Genomic DNA, 19,587 nt, shown 5'->3' with positions numbered 1-19,587 from the left:
GAGGAGTCCAGTCCTGAAATCTGATCTTCTTTCATCTGATTTAAGCTTTTTATTTATTTGAAATATTGCTGTTTCTTAACATGTGTTACTGCATTATCTAAATGTAAAATTAAATAAAACAGCAAGCCATCAATATAAAAATGCTGCATAAACCAAAATAACACACGCTGCACCGCTTTAAAACAACCTGCCTCTGCAAAAACATCAGTCTGTCCACACTCTCTGTTGAGAGATAAGATGTACTTGTAGTATCAATGTCATCCTCTCACTTGGTGCAGATGTACCTGGAACAAATGGTCTTGTTCTGCTAGCGTAGCTTCAATCTTCTTATGCTTGAAGTTTTTCCACCATGCGAATGGATCTGTGTCCAGAGGAAGGACTCTGTTGGACAAAGGCTTAGATGGGGTGTCAAACTCATTTTACATGGCGGGCCACATACAGTTTGCAGAAGTTCCATATTTAACTGTTCTTCTAAATGATAAAGAAAAAGTTGCTGTGATAAAGGACAAAAAAAAAAAATCTGTCAGCACGACTCTGTGGGCTTAAAGCAGGGGTGGGCAATCTCAGTCTACGAGGGCCGGTGTCCCTGCAGGTTTTAGATCTCACCTTGGGTCAACACACCTGAATCACATGATTAGTTCGTTACCAGGCCTCTGGAGAACTTCAGGACATGTTGAGGAGCTAATTTAGCCATTTAAATCAGCTGTGTTGGTTTGAGGACACATCTAAAGCCTGCAGGGACACCGGCCCGCGTGGACTGAGATTGCCCACCCCTGGCTTAAAGTGTAAGAAATAAATGTGCTTCAGCACCCCCAAAATGAATCAAAGCACCCCCAAAGATTTCTTACTTTTTTGGACAATATTTGCTGTTTGTGTGACACACTACTAAAAACATAAAAAGCATACAGTACTTGGTTGAGACGTAACATTTTAAGAACAAAAGTATAGATACCCCCCCCAAAAAATGGTTTGTTCCAGCTCTCCCTTGCTCTGGCTCTAGCGCCGTTGCTGCCAGAGCGATGGTGGCTGAGACGCAGCGGAGCAGAGGTGTAAGTGCCTGGCTTAAAACAGGACATATTAGCTGCATTTTACCTTCAGTTACTCTTTATATAGTTGGTAGGAGTCAGACCATGTTTCTTTTTACTGAAAAACATTACACCAGGTAACCAGCAGTGTTGAAAACTTTTCGGTTTCTCCAAGCATGACATTCCAGTGTATTTCAGACCCAGCAACACGCTCAGACAAAAACTGGTTCACCCGAAAGACAAAACGCCAAAACACAAACTTAACAATGTGGTGTATGCTGTACAGTGCAGCGAGGAATGCTCAGACCTCTACATTGGAGAGACCAAACAGCCACTTCACAAGCGCATGGCACAACACAGAAGAGCCACCTCCACAGGACAAGACTCAGCAGTCCATCTGCATCTTAAGGATAAAGGACACTCTTTCGAGGATGCTAATGTTCACATTTTGGACAGAGAGGACAGATGGTTTGAAAGAGGAGTGAAAGAAACCATCTATGTCCACTGTGAGCGACCATCTTTGAACAGAGGCGGGGGTTTACAACACCAACTCTCTGCCATCTATAATCCAGTTTTGAGATCCCTTCCCAGACGCCTTAACGCCCACTCACATCCTGGGCCATCTGATCCCAGGAATTCGCATGATAAGGTGGGGCCAGGTTTCACAATGAACACACCCGAAACTCTGGCTGATTGGGACCCACACCCAGTTTCACACCTTGGCTCAGGCGATTAGAGGATCATCAGGGGGTCCTTTTGTCCCTCTGTGGGGGGTTACTCCCACTAGGTTTATATCTGGGACTCTCCACCATTTGACCTTAGAACTGAAGAAGCTTCTCGGATGAGAGGTGAAACGTCTTCAAGCAACTTAAAGAAGTCCAGACGCTTTTCTTTGCAAGCTCCTTTGACTTTTCGGTTGATGTTTGCTACTCTACAATCCGTCCTGCTCTGTAGTAAAATCAGCGACATTTGACCGTCCTGTTGCTCTCATTAAAAGTTATACAACCTATTTAAAATCTAAAACTTAAAATTGTCTGTAGCCTGCTGTTGTTACCACTGTCCTGTTTGAAATGGATACTAACTAGCTAACTGACTGAATGCCCATTAACCTTATAACTGCTGTTGTGTGTGTGTGTGTGTGTTTGTGTACAGAGAGACAGCCAGGTTCATAATGGATATAAGGAGGTTTTATTTTTTTTAAAAAGAAGCCACATTCAGGTAAAAGTGTAAAATCAAATGATCCGTCAATCAAGAATAATGTTGGATCAGTGTTTCAATGTTTATATCTTTTAATAGATGTTCATGTGGTTATTTGCCTTTTGGTTGAAAGTACACTGAGAGAGGACTTTTTGTTAGTGATCTTAATAGTATTCTTTTCATATTAATGTAATTTTTCATCTAATTGAATACAATTAGAGCGAGGAAAGAGGGGAACGTGAGGAGAAAGTACAAGGTCAGGAAGAACCAGGTAAGAAAACAGACAGGAAAAGTGACAGGCAAAAAGAGAAAAAACCTGATTTTACTCAAACAATCTGGAAGTTGTGTCCTCCCTATATTAAAGCTGCTGTACAGAATCTGCAAAACAAACTGGGTTGAAACATTTTTGACCCTCTTTAAAAACATTCCAACATAACATTATCATTGATTGGGGAGATTAAAATTAATGATATATTTTTATGTAGTTCAGCCACAACTCTAATAAAACCTCAGCCAGTAATAGGTAGGCCAACTTTTGGACCGTCCAGTTGTCTGTATGACTGCTGCAGTACGTACATCACATTTGCGCACTATCAGAAAGTGCCAAACAGAGTCCTGGTGGAGTGAGGAGCTGTAAAGAGAAGCAGATGCTCTGTTTATATTCTAAAAATGTTTTAAGCTTGTTTCAAAGATTCTGTACAGCAGCTTTAAATGTTTTCCAAAAGCACACATACACTTATCAGTTTTTCTCAAACTTCTCACAGTGTCAAGCTCTCCTAAGTACCACTATGAAAGAATGAAACCCATAAATCTTACAACACAAAATTAGTATTATTAAATTAGTAAAATTAGTGTCTGCAGTAAAGATTTATTTGTAATAATTTATTCTGTTTTGGGAGTGTTTTTTTATGTATCTGTATTATATTATACATACACATTAAAAGTGAATCTCTGTCCAAACAATGCACTCAGTTTACTTTTTACTCACTATGAGCATCACTCATTATTTTCCCCCAGTAATGAAGGTTAGGATATGTATTTTTTTTTTATTCCAATCCATTCTTCAGTTGCAGCATTTAAATAACCTTGATCAGATTTGATGGTTTTGTTACAGACTTTTCAAAAAAGTGTTTTGCTTTTCTTTCACAAATATGGGGATTAAATTGTGTTAAAATGTACAAAACAGTGATGTCATGTTTTGAGACGAGGACCCAGGCACAGAGAGACTTGATGAATTTAAGAATCTTATGATTTATCTTGCCTGGCTGGGCAGCTCTCTGGGTGCTCAGCACCTCCAAAGCTCTAATCCTAGAATCGCCCCTGGTTTGTTGGATGACATTGTGCTTTCCCCTCTAGTTTTAAATGAAGCAATACATCAGTGAAGTGAGTACACAAGTTTATATTCAATAGAAAACTGTTGTGTTAACTATTATGATAGTCATTTTTCAGAAATTCAATTGGATTTGAGATGAGCTTCTTTGAGGTCCTCCTCTCCTCCCTGGCGACTTTCATCTTCAGCTGATCCTCCTTCTCTGTGATCACTGTAGTTGTAGTAAACCACGTCAGTGTCCTTTCTGCTCAGCGTCTGCTCCCTGCTGGCCTGCAGAGACATCACAGATCAGACTGACTGCATTGATCCTCTTGTCAGTTCATTCTCAGCAACAAAGATGTTTCAGTACCTTCCAGCAGAAATAAAGGGCAGTAATCACAATCAGGAGAATCAGCAGCAGGATGACTCCTGTGATGGTATGAACTGTTGGAGCTGCTGGAGCTGTTGGATGGAACAAAGTTTAATGAGTTCAGTAGTTTAAATTATTACACTGAACCTGAATAAAATATTTGATTGATCTCTGAGAAGAAACAGTCATTTTTACAGCTGTTCAGATATAAGAATAGTAATATAAGAATATGTGAAATGAAATATGTTAATCAGACTAAAAATAGTGATACATCTCTAATTATTTGTTGAAAGTGCAAATATATCTTCATTGAAATATTACAAATATAATTTGAGACACTGTACTGTGGTATAGAAAAAGTATTTGGACAGTTTTGTTTCAGTACACCATCACAGGGGATGTTTAAATGAAATCATCAAGTTTAGCTAAACAGTAAACTAAAGTATTAACCAAGTATTCAATTACAAACACTTTAATCCATATTTTCAGAATGCTCACGAATTGGTCAAATATACGGATTGTTTTTTTATACTCATAATAATCCTTTGCAGTCACTGGCTGCCTGAAGTTGAGGACCTATGAACATCACTCACTAAATCCTGGATCCCCTCCCTGAGATGCTCTGCTTGTGGGTTATTCTGAAAAGTTCCTCTGTTGTGCTGACATTAGGTGGCTGTTTTGGTTGTTAAAGAATCACCCATCTTTTTTCCTTTAGAAACTCTTGGGCTACTTTTTCAGTTTGCTTCGGCTCATTATCCATTTTCACCGTGAAGCACTTTTTGGTTTGTAGGGATTAAGTGAACCTAAACATCAGTCCTGAGACCACTGCGGTTTTGACAAATGAAAACTCTGGAACGCAACATCAGGTGTGGGTCTTCATGCACGCCAGGATGGCCCTATGTATCATAGTAACAAAGTGAGCTATTAGCAGATTAACCCTGGTTCTGGGTCCTGAATAAAGTATCTGAGTCTTAGCTAGGTGTAGGAAGTACACCTGAAAATGGCTGAGGGGTGCATGATAGATGAGATGATGCTTGTATCTTTCTCGCAGTTGACCGCACTCAGAACCAGACTTATCCAGGTGATGAAACATGATCTTTGCTCTAATTATAAGGCTCATACACAAAAATGAGATGCTATAATTTTTCCCGTATGTGAACTTGCCATATAACCTACACACACACTGAGCACGTTAAGTTTTTACAAAAAAAAAAGTATCCTCAGAAAGCCCACTGTGTGGAAAAAATGGAGAGAACATCAAGCGACGATGAGCTAGTCCTGATCCTGGGTGCATGCCATTCTCAGGAGAAAGCGGCAGCAGGGAGAATTTTCTGGTCTGATCCAGCAGTTGAAGCTTTCATCCATATTTCAGGATTTCAGTGGGGTAGCAGATTTGGGACAACACATGAGAAGGAAGAGATGATTTCAAAGACCTGATTGTGAGCTATTCTGTGACACAACAAACAAGTGTTCCGCCATGTTGAACACTTTGACTGTTTCACTCTCTTCAGTGCCGTGATTGGTCAAATGTGTTTATATGCATCCAAAAAAATCAGAAAACTTCAGCTTACGTGAAACAGCAACAGACAGCTGGCGGCTCTCGGAGGAGAAGTTATGAGAGAAAACGTAGATGTGATAAACACAGCTGTAGTTTCCTTGGTGGGCGGGCACTGCAGCAGGAAACAGGAAGTGGGCAGAGTGATTGACAGCTGGCTGGGTGTAGCTGTATGCCGTGTTGGAGGAGGTGAAGGTGAGCTGGAAGGAACCTCCTGGGTACTGTGGCTGGATAGAGCAGCTGATGGTGAAGTTGGAGCGGCTGGACACCTGAAGCCCCTGCTGCTGGGCCTCAAAGACCCCATCCATGGAGGATGCATGGATGTTTGGCTGAACCAGCAGGTCTGTAAACACACAGATTCTACAAAGTCACCTTACATCAACCTTTCATTCAAACAATGAGCACCAAACACAGAGCATAATGCTTCCTGCAAGTGTGTCCTGGAGGGTCTGAAGCTTTCTCAATCTTTACAATCAAGACCACTAAGCAAACATTATATTCATGACAGAAAGCATGTGACAGGTATAACTGTCATGGATGATGTCAGTGGTGAGCCTACCTGAGCAGGTGAAATTCATAATCATTAAAGAGTATTCTGATGTTACACACTCCCTCAGAGCACATCCAGATTGAACGCAGTCAGGTTTGAGTCTCCAAACAGATCTGAGCAAGGACTCATTTCTAGCCTCCACATAATCAAGGGAACCACAGTGCAAATGTTCACAGATAACAGCTGCTTTGCCCAGGATCCACTCAGAAGCTTCCACTGGTCTCCAATCTCCCAGTTTTAGCTCCAGTGATCCTGCACAACGACTGGCTCCTCCCACCAACCTGAGATCATGAGGCTCTAACAGAAAGTAGAGAGTCATCAGTAAAAGAATAAACGAGTTTGACCACATCAAAGCTGCAGCTCCTCTTCTACCTGAGCAGGTGAGTCCAACAGCTTTGCCAGGTGAGCAGCTGTTTCTAGCTGAGCCTGAGCTTCTACAGTCCAGGAGAGCAGACTCATGGCCTCCACACTGCAACTCTTTGCTCCACACTGGAACCTCCACTTCTCCATAGAGCGCCCCCTGGAGGACCGAAGGAGGCCCACAGCCGAGCTCCCTACAGACCACCTCTGCATCCTGCTGGTCAAAGTCAGCTTCACACACTGAGGACCAGCTCTGGTTAGACTTCACCTCCAGTCTGCCTGAACACAGACTGGAACCATTCAGCAGCCTGACAGAGTCTGGAGACATCAGAGAAGATCAAACAGAGAGATCAGAGACAGCAGACACACAAGAAAAATATTTTTTCTGAGACTAACTTGGAGGTTTTGTGACTGTGGGAGGAAGGCAGAGTAGCCACAGAGATACAGAGAGAAGGAACAGACAACCTCTGCATGGAAGTAGATCAACCTGGATTTGACTGGTGGTACTTTCACAGTTATATGGTGTGAAAGCACCAATAGAAAAAGGAGAACACTTAAAAAGATACTTCTTATGGGGGAATAACCTCAGCTAAGATGTAGGGCTGGGCGATATGACCGAAAATTCATATCTCGATATTTTTTAGCTGGATGGCGATATAAGATATATATCTCGATATATTTTTTAAGCCATAAAGTAAGAACAAAAAGAGAGTTCTTAGTCAAAGCTGTGTCCCAGATGTCACACAGGCACTTTTATTAACATACAGCACAGATGTACATGAAAAATTACTCAAAATTAAATTATGATCATTCATTAAATAAAAATGCTCCATAAATAAAAGAAAACAATGTTGTTTTTGTGCTAAACAAAGAGCTCACAATTGTGCAGTCAAAATATAAACTAAAAGACGCTGAGCGTAATAACAAAGACAGACAGATTTTACAGCTGCTCTGTTCCCAAGTTTTGCTGTGTGACTGACAGCCTGGAGTTTGAAATCCGCTTCATAACCACGTCTCTTACAGGTGCCATTTATGGTCCTTATACACACACAATAGGTAATATTACGTTGAAGCACAGTACGGATCACTCCGCGAAGCTCCTCGGTAGCCGTAATGCGCCGACAATCCATCAAGTGCTGCAGCTTCGTAGTTTACCAAAGTCGTACTAAAACATTTTTTGACAGATTGCTGAGCGCCGTGTTCCACATAAAATCGGTTCGCGGCCATCAAGCACAACCAGAATTCATACATAAGGCGCGCTATCAACTTTTGAGAGAATGAAAGGATTTTAGGGTTAGCGCGGTTAGCTCGTTAGCGCGGTTAGCTCGTTAACACGTTGACGCCGTCCAGCCCCACGCATGGGGCGATGCGCAGTAACTCGTTAACGGAGATTTGCCGTGTCCATCTTGTCGCTGCCTGCACGTGAAGCGATGGGGGAGGAGGGGGAGTTGTCTTCAGTGAAGGCGAGGCGGAGTAACGTTGCGTAGAGACAAAAGTGGACGAAAGAGAGGCAAACTTGCGGCTCCACAACTATAATTATAACGTAACATAGACTATATCGATATAAAGGATATTGTCACATCTTATATCTCGTATAAAAATATATCGATATGTTTTAAAAACTCGATATATCGCCCAGCTCTACTAAGATGAACACTTCTGCTACCATTAGCCAAGTCTGATATCAATGTCACTAATCAACTTTTTATGGTAAATAAAAAGTTAACTATTGACCACTCCTACTGCAGCGCTCAATATGTACAATGCTTGAATATTTGCAATGATCTATTTACAAACTATTTACAAAAAAAAATAGTGATATGAATTCAGTTTAGGCACCCTTGATAATTTTCATGATTTTTCTTCATAAACCATTGGTTGTTTGGATCAGCAATTTCATTTAAGTATATCTTATAGCAGATGAACACAATGATATTTGAGAAGTGAAATGAATATAGGATTTACAGAAAGTGTGCCATAGTTACTTAAATGAAATTAGGCAGGTGTATTGGCACCCCAACAGAAAAATTAGATCAATATTTAGTAGATCCTCCTTTTGAAAAAATTACAGCCTCTAAATGTTTCCTACAGCTTCCAATGAGAGTTTGGATTCTGATTGAAGGTATTTTGGACCACTCTTCCTTACAAAACATAACCAGTTCAGTCAGGTTTGATGGTTTCCGAGCAAGGAAAACCAGGGGGTTGGGAAGCGTATCTGTAACCAGAAGGTCGCCGGTTTGATTCCCGGGCTCTCTGTCCTGGTTGTTGTGTCCTTGGGCAAGACACTTTACCCTACCGCCTGCTGGTGTTGGCCAGAGGGGCTGATGGTGCGATATGGCAGCCTCACTTCTGTCAGTCCGCCCCAGGGCAGCTGTGGCTACAACCGTAGCTTGCCTCCACCAGTGTGTCAATGTGAATGAATAGTGGTATTGTAAAGCACTTTGGGTGCCTTGAAAAGTGCTATATAAATCCAATCCATTATTATTATTATTACTTTAAGTCACGCCATAGATTTTCAATGCTATTCAGGTCTGGGGACTGAGATCCCAGAACGTTGTACTTGTTTCACTGCATGAATGCCTTAGTGGATTTTGAGCAGTATATGGGGGCCGTTGTCTTGTTGAAATATGCAGCCCTGGTGCATCTTCAACTTTGTGATTGATTCTTGAACATTGTTCTCAAGAATCTGCTGTTATTGACTGGAATCCATGCGACCCTCAACTTTAACAAGATTCCCAGTACCTGCACTGGCCACACAGCCCCACAGCATGATGGAAGCACCACCAAATTTTTTTCTTGGGATGCTGTGTTGTTTCCACCATGCATAGCACCTCTTGTTATGTCCAAATAACTAAATTTTAGTTTCATCAGTCCACAGCACCTTATTCCAAAATGAAGCTGGCTTGTCCAAATGTGCTTTAGAATACCTCAAGAGACACAGTTTGTGACATGTGCGCAGAAAGGGCTTCTTCTGCATCACTCTCCCATACAGCATCTCCTTGTGCAAAGTGCGCTAAATATTAGAACGATGCACAGTGACTCCATCTGCAGCAAGATGATGTTGTAGGTCTTTGGAGCTGGTCTGTAGGTTGACTGTGACTATTCTCACCATCCTCCACCTCTGCTTATCTAAGATTTTCCTTGACCTGCCTCTTTGGGCCTTAAACAGAACTGTACCTGTGGTCTTCCGTTTCCTCACTATGTTCCTTATAGTGGAAACTGACTGCTGAAATCTCTGAGATAGCTTTTTGTATCCTTCCCCTAAACCATGATGTTAAAGAATGTTGGTTTTTAGGTCATTTGAGAGTTGTTTTGAGGCTCCCATGTAGTCACTCTTCAGAGAAGATGTAGAGGAGAAAAACCTGCAATTGGCTACCTTAAATACCCTTTCTCATGATTGGATTCACCTGTGTATGTAGGTCAAGGGTTAGTGAGCTTACCAAACAAATTTTGTCTTCCAATAATTAGTGCTAAAGATATTTAAGTCAATAAAATGACAAGGGTACCCAAATTTACGCACCTGCCTAATTTAGTTTAAGTAACTATTGCACACTTTCTGTAAACCCTATAAACTTAATTTCACTTCTCAAATATCATTGTGTTCATCTGCTACATGATATATTTAAATGAAATTGCTGATCCAAACAACCAATGATTTATGAAGAAAAATCATGAAAATTATCAAGGGTGCCTAAACTTTTGCATACCACTGTATATCTTACATTGAGAAGGCTATTTGTTTTGGTTTTTTTTGGCAATTCAGATCAGCCAGATGACCAGACAGACAGTTGATGCAGAGTAACTTATAAATATTTGTATTTTTATTATGTTTATGGATATTCCCTTTGAGGTCTGGAATAATATCGTCTGTTGTGAAAATTCTCAGCCTTAAACATGCACAATGGGAACCATAGAGAGAACATTATGGGGATGGAATGTATGTGCAAATGTGTCTGCATAATGAGAATATATATCGTTTATTTTTCCTTGTAAAAAGTCTCATTAACATTAAAGGTCTCTTAAATGGAGACCTGGCTATGCAGGAAAAGTCATGGTCAACTTTATTTACATAGCACATTCCAAACGCCCCATGCTGCACAAAGTGCTTTTCAAACTGAAATGTAACTAAAATAAGTAAATTGAACAACAATGATGCAATAAAATATAAAACAGAAGGAATAATACAATAGGACAATAAAATAAACTAAAACAACAATAACTAGGACTGTTAAAAGAAAACATGTTTCAGTCAACCTGCGCTAAAAGCCAGACCATAAAAATGTGTCTTCAATACAGATGTAAAATGTTCCAGCATTTATACAAATCTAACAGTTAGAGGCAGACTATTCCAGAGTCTGGGACCTGCCACAGAGAAGGCTCCATCACCACAAGATCTAAGTTTAGACTGTGGAATGAATAGCATTGGATTTTAACCGTACCTCCTGGTTCTTTTTGGAGCAAAAATAAATAGACACTCAGAAAGGTAAGAGAGGGCTCAGCCATTTACTGATTTAAAAACAAAGAGTAATATTTTAAATTGGACCCTGTAAGAAACAGGAAGCCAATGTAGAGAAGCCAACACTGGGGTTATATGCGCCTTTCATTTTGTACCAGTCAGCGGAGGAGCAGCTGCACTTTGGATCAACTGCAGATGATAAATAGAAGCCTGGTCTAAACCAAAGTACAGAGGATTAAAGTTGTCTAGTCTGCAAGTAATTAACAGATGACTAACACGTTCAAAGACACAAGCTGGCAGGTATGGCTTTACTTGGCTAGCGGTCTCAGATGAAAAAAGCTAGATTCGACTAATGCGCTCACCTGTCTACACAGTCTAAAGGAACCCTCAAGGCACACACCGAGGTTTTTAACATTTGTCTAGAAACTAGCATTAGCATTCAAATACATTGACAAGTTCAAATGAGGAGTATTTGGAGGTGCTCTGGAAAACAAAGGCTGTGTCGGGGTGAAGGTAATAATGAACCCTGGCTAAGCTGAGCTGTTAACACTTGTGGCCAGTCAGTCACTCGGGGATGTGACAGTGGCAACCAAAGAAGCTGCTGCTGGTTGTTCCACTGGACTCCTGAAGCTCTGCTTTGCCAGGCTGATGAAGATTGTCTGCCAGTCTAGGTGATTTATGCGTCTACCTGACACATTACTATCAGTGTAATGTGATCATATTGATAGGCTTACCTGAGCACGTGAGATACAGAGAGAAGGAAGACAACCTAAGTTGTAAGCATTCTTTTATAGCTGATCCAGACCCAATGCAGCCGTCTTGGATCTTCCACACAGATTTCTCTGTGGAATCCTCTCGCCATTCTACTGAAATAGCAGAGCCACAATCCAGATGTTCACAGATAACAGATGCTGCCTTTATGGTCCAGTCAGAGCTATCCATTGGTCTCCACACACCCAAATGTTTCAATTCCAGCGTTCCTGCACAGCGACTGGGTCCTCCTACCAAGCTGACAAACTCTGAGCAGAAAGCAGAGTGTCATAAGGAAAGAAGTAAAAAGATTTTTGAAAAGATTTTAATACTTGACTGCTGATGGCACTTCTGTAAATCATCACTCCTCTCTGAATACTTCTTGTAGCTGTAGTACTGAAGTATAGTTTAGGATTTTGAATAAAGCTCAGCTGAGGACTGAACTCTCTCTCTCTGCTTGGTTAGTAAGAAATTTTTATTTCAGCCTTGAAACATCTCAGTAACCTGACTCTGGCCTTTTTTTAATTTGTTTTTTAGTGGTCAGTGAGATGCATATGAGAAACACAAGTCCGCAGACTGCATATACAGAGTTAGTGGAACGGGAAGCAGGACAACCAGTAAACTTAAAGACAACCGTTACAGGAGTGCAAAAATCATAATCTGTCATTTTCATGTGTAAAAAAAACAACAACAAACTACTATATATGCGATCTTGTTTCCAATGAGTGTTAAGTTAATTACTAATGCATGTGATACAACAATGTTTTCTATTGACATTTATACACTTTCTATAATCTTAGTCACATAGGATGTTTCCAGATAATTTTCAGTAAGTTTAGATTGATATTTTTTCCAGACTGATATTTCATCATCTCTCAGCTTACCTGAGACAGTGACAGGCAGCAGGTGGCTCTCAGCAGTGAAATTATGAGAGAAAACGTAGATGTGATAAACACAGCTGTAGTTTCCTTGGTGGGCGGGCACTGCAGCAGGAAACAGGAAGTGGGCAGAGTGATTGACAGCTGGCTGGGTGTAGCTGTACGCTGTGTTGGTGGAGTTGAAGGTGAGCTGGAAGGAGCCTCCTGGGTATTGTGGCTGGATGGAGCAGCTGATGGTGAAGTTGGAGTGCCTGGATACTGTAAGCCCCTGCTCCTGGGCCTCATAAACCCCATCCATGGAGGATGCCTGGATGATGGGCTGAACCAGCAAGTCTGTAAAGACAGTTGATTATTTAAGGTGAAGCAGGTGATTTCTGTCATTTCTTCGGAGAACTTAAAACTTAAAGAGGGAGGATTACCCTGAAATTCTGGCTGTCATATATGATGTCACACATGATCTTACCTGAGCAAATGAGATCCAGGGTGTAGTTGGAGGCTTTTGGTGCTGCACACTCACTTCGAGTAGTTCCAGACTGAAAACAGTCAGAGCTGATCCCCAGCACATCTGCAGGTGAGGACTTCGGTCTGATTACAGCAGAAACAGCAGATCCACAGTCCAGATGTTTACAGAGAACAGCTGCTTTCCTGAGGTCATAGTCAATTGCTGGTCTCCATTCTCCTTGATGTTTCAGCTCCACTGTTCCTACACAGCGACTGGCTCCCCCCAACCTGACAGACTCTGAAGAGAAACAGATCTGATACATTTGAACTGATATTTTCCTCTTTATATAACAAGGTTACTGTGAGAAAAAAAAGATTACCATCAGACTTAGAAGAGAGAACTAATTTGTAATAACCATCATTAACCCCAAAAAGTTCACTCTGTTCATCTGGACTTAGCATTTTCAGTGGGAGAAACATTTCAACACTCATCCAATTGGCTTCTTTAGTCTCAGCTGATTACAGGTTCCTCCAATCTTATAAACATTACATTTGCACAATGACTGAAACTAGCCAATTAAATGAACAATGGGCTGTTAGTTTACGATCATTATCCTCCTAAGACCCGAACTCTTTCATGCATGCATTTTTCATTACATTGTCCTATCCCCCAGTCATGTCTGTCCCGTTTGTAGCAACTGAAAATAAAATAAATTCATAATTACAATAAAGGTCAATCAAATGGAGCAATATGGCAAGGCCATGATGATCCACTTGGTGAAATAACTCCGCTTGGCATCTTTCTTGGCCTTAAGACAACAATTCTGATGGCTAAAGATCCAAAAGGGACACAAAAAAAAAAAAAAAAAAAAAAAAAAAAAGAATCAAGACAAGCCTCATTAAATTCTTATTAAGTTTTATTATTTTCATTTTAAGTGCTTATTTTTATTAGGTGTTGATGAAGTAGAAAATCTCTATTAGGAGGAAGGAAGCTAAGCCATATTTTTTAAAAATGGGAGGTGGAACTCTCCTTATCAGACCAAGTATTTCCAGAAAAAGCAACTTCCCTTCAACCTTGATCAAGAACACTAAGCATAACACTGACGCAAATATACAAGTGTGGAAATAAATAAAGCCTTCATCAAAAAAATTGAAATTCATGAGAAAAAAACACACAAAAAGGATATTTGAAAAAATGTGATGACAATGGGAAATTTTTATATCAGTAATGCACCCATTGATGTTTAAAGTGTTTCCCTATTCAATTTATCTAGAATTAGCCCCTATTGCAAACTGCGATGCTCCTCTCACGTGGTTTGAATCTTTACTGTGAGGAAGAGTCTGAAAAGTTAGATTAACTATATTTAAATTTTGCTTATAGGACATTGTCAATAATCTGACATTTGAGAAAGGAACTGAAGCTAGTTTCTTTTAGATGTTTCAAGAAGTTCACTTATTTTTTTCATACCAACAGACAACAGTACAATCCACGCAGAACCTTCTCAAAAGGCACAGTCCATTCACACATACTGCCCAATAACTATAAATGAACTACTTATATTTTAATATTTTGGAGAAACAAAAAAGGTAGAAACTTTTCTTCTAGTAATTAGCAGCAGACCAGACCTTCCTCTGCCCAGTTATCTCCTCTTGCTCAATTAGAGGGGCACCAAGGTATTGCTAAGCCTCCTCAGAAAAATTATTAGGCTTAGCAATATCTCCAGCATATCCAGGTCTGCCCAGGGCCTCCTCCCGAGGGTACATGCCTACACCTCACTTACGGGACATCCGGTAAGTGAGGTGCCCAAAGGCTAACCAAGCCTCATAGGTATCATTCTTCAGGTTGATGGTTCTTTTCATCTCCAGTCTCCACCATCTAGTTCAGGGCTTACCACCATGTAAGGTTGGTGCAGAGGGCTGCACGCTACAGCTCTCTACACATCCTCAACAAGAGTTGCAGAATATTCATTTAGACTCAGTGTTCCCAGCTTTGTTTGGAAGGCTGTTGAAGTTCTAATCGAGGTGGGACCTGAAGATCTTGTGGACTGGGGCCTCTGTCAGATGCTCCCAATGCTCACTATTAGGGATGGGTACCGATATCCGGTGCCATTATGGTAGTAACCAGACCGAAAAGCAGCGCACATTTTGGTGCTTTATTTTTCTTGAGATGTCACACACTTTGAATTCTAGCCAATCATTTTACCTTTCCAAGGATAGTAGGCGGGCCCAGGTACGTACGTTCTTTTAGAGCAGAGCTACAGATTAAAAATGCCCAAGGCGAAGCGGTCAAATTCTGGCTGTACTTCACAGCAAAAGATGCAAACTCAGCAGCCTGCAACAAGTGCTTTAAGGTGATACTGTGCAAAGGAGGTAACTCCTCGAATCTGATGAATCACCTGGCGACGTATAGCATTTTGTTAAAAGCCGAGAAATGCGCCGTATTTGATAGCTTGCTGCGAGACCTCACGCCGTGCACATCTACTGCGGGTGGGTTGCCTGTTATCGGACCCAGAGTTAGCAACATCCCCCCAAAAACCCGAAGAGTAGAGTCCTGGCCCGTAGCCCTGCCAATGTAGCAGAAATGATGCATGGATGATGATGGCAGCAGCAGCCGTTCTTCTCTGCGTGAGTAGCTTAATGTTGTTCGTATGTAAGCTAACCACGTTATTACATTAATGCACGTAAGGTGAACTAGCAAACACCGTCGTAGTTACATGCGGCTGTCTTCTTGTTTGATGGCAGATACTCCCTTCACACTGGCCAAAAAGGCTAAAATGACCAAAGAAAAAGAGGAAAACAGCTAAACATGAGAGGTTTTTGGACAAAGTTTGTGTTGATTGATTAAGCACTGCTTCCAGCCAAGAGTGATACCATAAATCCCCTATAGCTACAGAAGAGGCTAGCATTGTTATCTTTTTACAAAAAAAAACAGCTGAACATGAGAGGTTTTTGGACCAATTTTGTGTTCTCCATTCTTTAAGCACCAGTTCGAGCACCATTTAAGCACCGGCACCGTTTCAAAAGTACCGGTTTGGTACTGGTATCGGATAAAACCTAAACAATACCCATCCCTACTCACTATACATTTAGCCAGTCTAGGCATGTCCAGTACCCACCTTTGCCGAACTCCTCTCTTTACCTGAGTGTACAGAACATACAGCGGCAGATCTGATGATACCATTACAAAACTAATCATTGACCTGTGACATAGCGTGTGCTTGTGCCAAGTGCACCTACAGACATCCTTATGTTCCTAACATTGTGTTTGTTATAGACAAATTAATTTGCGCAGAAGTTCAGTAACTGAATAACACTTGGGTTCAAATCCGACAGGTCGCTTTTCTCAGTCACACACACGCATGCACTAACACATCCTCCAAATACACACACCCATATTTGCTCAATTGCGGTTTATTTCACACCTCAAACATTTAGTAAACAATTAAGCAAATACAAGTAATCTGCAGGTAGTAAGAAAATAAACTACTAACTCTTTTACACTACGTCCGCACCTACACGGGTATTTTTGAAAACGCAGCTGTTTCGTCCACACGTAAATGGCATTTTGAATCACCGAAAACGGAGATTTTTTAAAACTCATTTTTTGCGTTTATGTGTGGACGAGGAATACAGAGTTCGTCATGCAACTTTAAAGGTATGTGCCTGTCAGGAGTAGTTAGTCATTACAACAAGTGTTTGTGAACTAAAAATCAAGAATGTGGGATCCTGTTTGTCTGTGATTTGGAGAGCCCAGCACGTGCTCCCAACAAAAGAAAGACCAATTCTGCACAAGTACCTCGGCACTTGTGCAGGTGAAACCAAAGGGCAGACATGCTTCACCATATTTTCTAGTCTTTGGCTTAGAAAGAAGTTGGTTTGGAAACATATTCCGCGATGCTTCATCTCCTGCTTTGCGTTTGTGTAGGCGCCCCATGCTAGCAGTGTCCAAGCATTGTTTGTTTGTTTTTTTCCCTTTTCATGCCGCGCCCCCCCTGCAATGGCTCTGCACTCACCCCTAGGGGGCGGGCCCCACACTTTGGGAAGGTCTGGCTTAGGCTGCTGCCCCTATGACCCAGTTCCAGAGAAGGAAAAGAAAATCATTCATCAAAAACAGGTCAGACACCCTTGGTGCAAACCCAGGTGAAAGCAAAACTTTGTTACATTTTGTTGAAGCTGCACTGGAAGGAAACGAAGTGAAGCTACCGCCATATTTAAGGGACTATTTCAGCTTGAAGTTTAAGAAATGCAGCAGCTTTATTAGGCAGTGTAAGCTGTTTTTTCCAAGGGGACTGAACTAGCACCTTATAAAACTTCTGACTTCAAACCTGTGCCAGCATATAAAGGTAAGGTAAATGATACTTGTGTCCTAGGCGTTAAAAAAGAATGTTCATAGTACAGTTTCTAGGTTAAATTAGCAAAAAAGACACTGGCGATGAGGTTGCTAATAGTGCTGGGCAGTGGCGGTCCTAGCCTTTTTGGCGCCCTGGGCGAACCCCCCCCCCCCCCCCCCCCCCCCCACACACACACACACACACAAAACATGTTAAGGATTGTACATTAACATAAAACTGTTGTCGGAACCATACTGAATTTCACCAGAGAAACATACACACACACACATATGAAGAGAGAGAGAGTATGCATAGTATGCAAACGGCTACCAACCACGTCATACAATGAGTACAGGACAAATCAACAATTGACAATGACTAATTAATATTAAAATCTGTAACATAATGTATTGTTTGGAGTTTAGTCTATTACTGTTACTGTTTTTTACCATTTCTTCTTGGAACAACTGTAACCCACATAATTTCCTTAGGGATTAATAAAGTATTCTGACTCTGATTGTTTCAGGATGACCTGCTATGATCCAGTGACACATCTGCTTACCTGTATCTTTTGCTCGTTTCTCTTTCTCTTCTCTTTTTTCTAAACTGAGCACCTGATGGCTTTGAACTTTTCTTGTCCTCCTTCCATTGGTTTTAATTTTGCACTCCAGTATGAACACCCATCCCCCAACTCGAGGATCACAACAAAACCTAATAGACCTCCACCTTAATTCACAGATTCACTTTGTCTAGGGTTTATTTCTGGGGTTTCGCACAACCCAGGATTCAAATCATGAATGCATAATGGGCTTGGATTTACAACATTATGAAGGAAATGTGCTCTATTTGGAAGGAGCCGGCCCCCCTCCCCTTTCGACAGATTGTGTGTGAGACTTTAAATCATCAAACTATAAATTTGAAATTGTTACTGATCCCTTTATCCCTAGTCCTAAAGTGTATACAGTGGGGCAAAAAAGTATTTAGTCAGCCACCGATTGTGCAAGTTCCCCCACTTAAAATGATGACAGAGGTCAGTAATTTGCACCAGAGGTACACTTCAACTGTGAGAGACAGAATGTGAAAAAAAAATAATCCATGAATCCACATGGTAGGATTTGTAAAGAATTTATTCGTAAATCAGGGTGGAAAATAAGTATTTGGTCAATAACAAAAATACAACTCAATACTTTGTAACATAACCTTTGTTGGCAATAACAGAGGTCAAACGTTTACTATAGGTCTTTACCAGGTTTGCACACACAGTAGCTGGTATTTTGGCCCATTCCTCCATGCAGATCTTCTCGAGAGCAGTGATGTTTTGGGGCTGTCGCCGAGCAACACGGACTTTCAACTCCCACCACAGCTTTTCTATGGGGTTGAGGTCTGGAGACTGGCTAGGCCACTCCAGGACTTTCAAATGCTTCTTACGGAGCCACTCCTTTGTTGCCCGGGCGGTGTGTTTTGGATCATTGTCATGTTGGAAGACCCAGCCTCGTTTCATCTTCAAAGTTCTCACTGATGGAAGGTGGTTTTGGCTCAAAATCTCACGATACATGGCCCCATTCATTCTGTCCTTAACACGGATCAGTCGTCCTGTCCCCTTGGCAGAAAAACAGCCCCATAGCATGATGTTTCCACCCCCATGCTTCACAGTAGGTATGGTGTTCTTGGGATGCAACTCAGTATTCTTCTTCCTCCAAACACGACGAGTTGAGTTTATACCAAAAAGTTCTACTTTGGTTTCATCTGACCACATGACATTCTCCCAGTCCTCTGCTGTATCATCCATGTGCTCTCTGGCAAACTTCAGACGGGCCTGGACATGCACTGGCTTCAGCAGCGGAACACGTCTGGCACTGCGGGATTTGATTCCCTGCCGTTGTAGTGTGTTACTGATGGTGACCTTTGTTACTTTGGTCCCAGCTCTCTGCAGGTCATTCACCAGGTCCCCCCGTGTGGTTCTGGGATCTTTGCTCACCGTTCTCATGATCATTTTGACCCCACGGGATGAGATCTTGCGTGGAGCCCCAGATCGAGGGAGATTATCAGTGGTCTTGTATGTCTTCCATTTTCTGATGATTGCTCCCACAGTTGATTTTTTCACACCAAGCTGCTTGCCTATTGTAGATTCACTCTTCCCAGTCTGGTGCAGGTCTACAATACTTTTCCTGGTGTCCTTCGAAAGCTCTTTGGTCTTGGCCATGGCGGAGTTTGGAGTCTGACTGTTTGAGGCTGTGGACAGGTGTCTTTGATACAGATGATGAGTTCAAACAGGTGCCATTCATACAGGTAACGAGTGGGGGACAGAAAAGCTTCTTACAGAAGACGTTACAGGTCTGTGAGAGCCAGAGATTTTCCTTGTTTG

The 19,587-nt window shown here is 41.5% G+C and overlaps 2 protein-coding genes across 2 annotated transcripts in view; one reads left to right on the top strand and one right to left on the bottom strand.

Moving 5' to 3' along the window:
- The window catches only part of LOC146570363 (scavenger receptor cysteine-rich type 1 protein M130-like), a 214,491-nt gene that overhangs the window by 100,211 nt on the left and 94,693 nt on the right, over positions 1-19,587 (top strand). The gene's annotated exons all lie outside the window — the stretch shown is intronic.
- The window catches only part of LOC146570367 (scavenger receptor cysteine-rich type 1 protein M130-like), a 44,584-nt gene continuing 27,193 nt past the window's right edge, over positions 2,197-19,587 (bottom strand). Inside the window, exons 8-15 of the mRNA XM_085278791.1 lie at positions 12,914-13,189; positions 12,457-12,783; positions 11,557-11,841; positions 6,379-6,684; positions 6,016-6,303; positions 5,473-5,799; positions 3,902-3,993; positions 2,197-3,822 (exon numbers count right to left, since the gene is read on the bottom strand). Of these exons, the coding sequence (XP_085134917.1) occupies positions 3,676-3,822; positions 3,902-3,993; positions 5,473-5,799; positions 6,016-6,303; positions 6,379-6,684; positions 11,557-11,841; positions 12,457-12,783; positions 12,914-13,189 (2,048 nt within the window). The 3' untranslated portion in view covers positions 2,197-3,675. The remainder of the gene's footprint in view (positions 3,823-3,901; positions 3,994-5,472; positions 5,800-6,015; positions 6,304-6,378; positions 6,685-11,556; positions 11,842-12,456; positions 12,784-12,913; positions 13,190-19,587) is intronic.

The sequence above is a fragment of the Mchenga conophoros genome, linkage group LG7 (genome assembly GCF_057382185.1).
Source record: "Mchenga conophoros isolate Kocher_MC1m ecotype Shallow Benthic linkage group LG7, M_conophoros_male_GT1.1, whole genome shotgun sequence".
In the NCBI taxonomy this organism is placed as follows: Eukaryota; Metazoa; Chordata; class Actinopteri; order Cichliformes; family Cichlidae; genus Mchenga; species Mchenga conophoros.
Note: the sequence above shows the minus strand (reverse complement) of the source record. Positions and strands in the feature narration are given on the sequence as shown.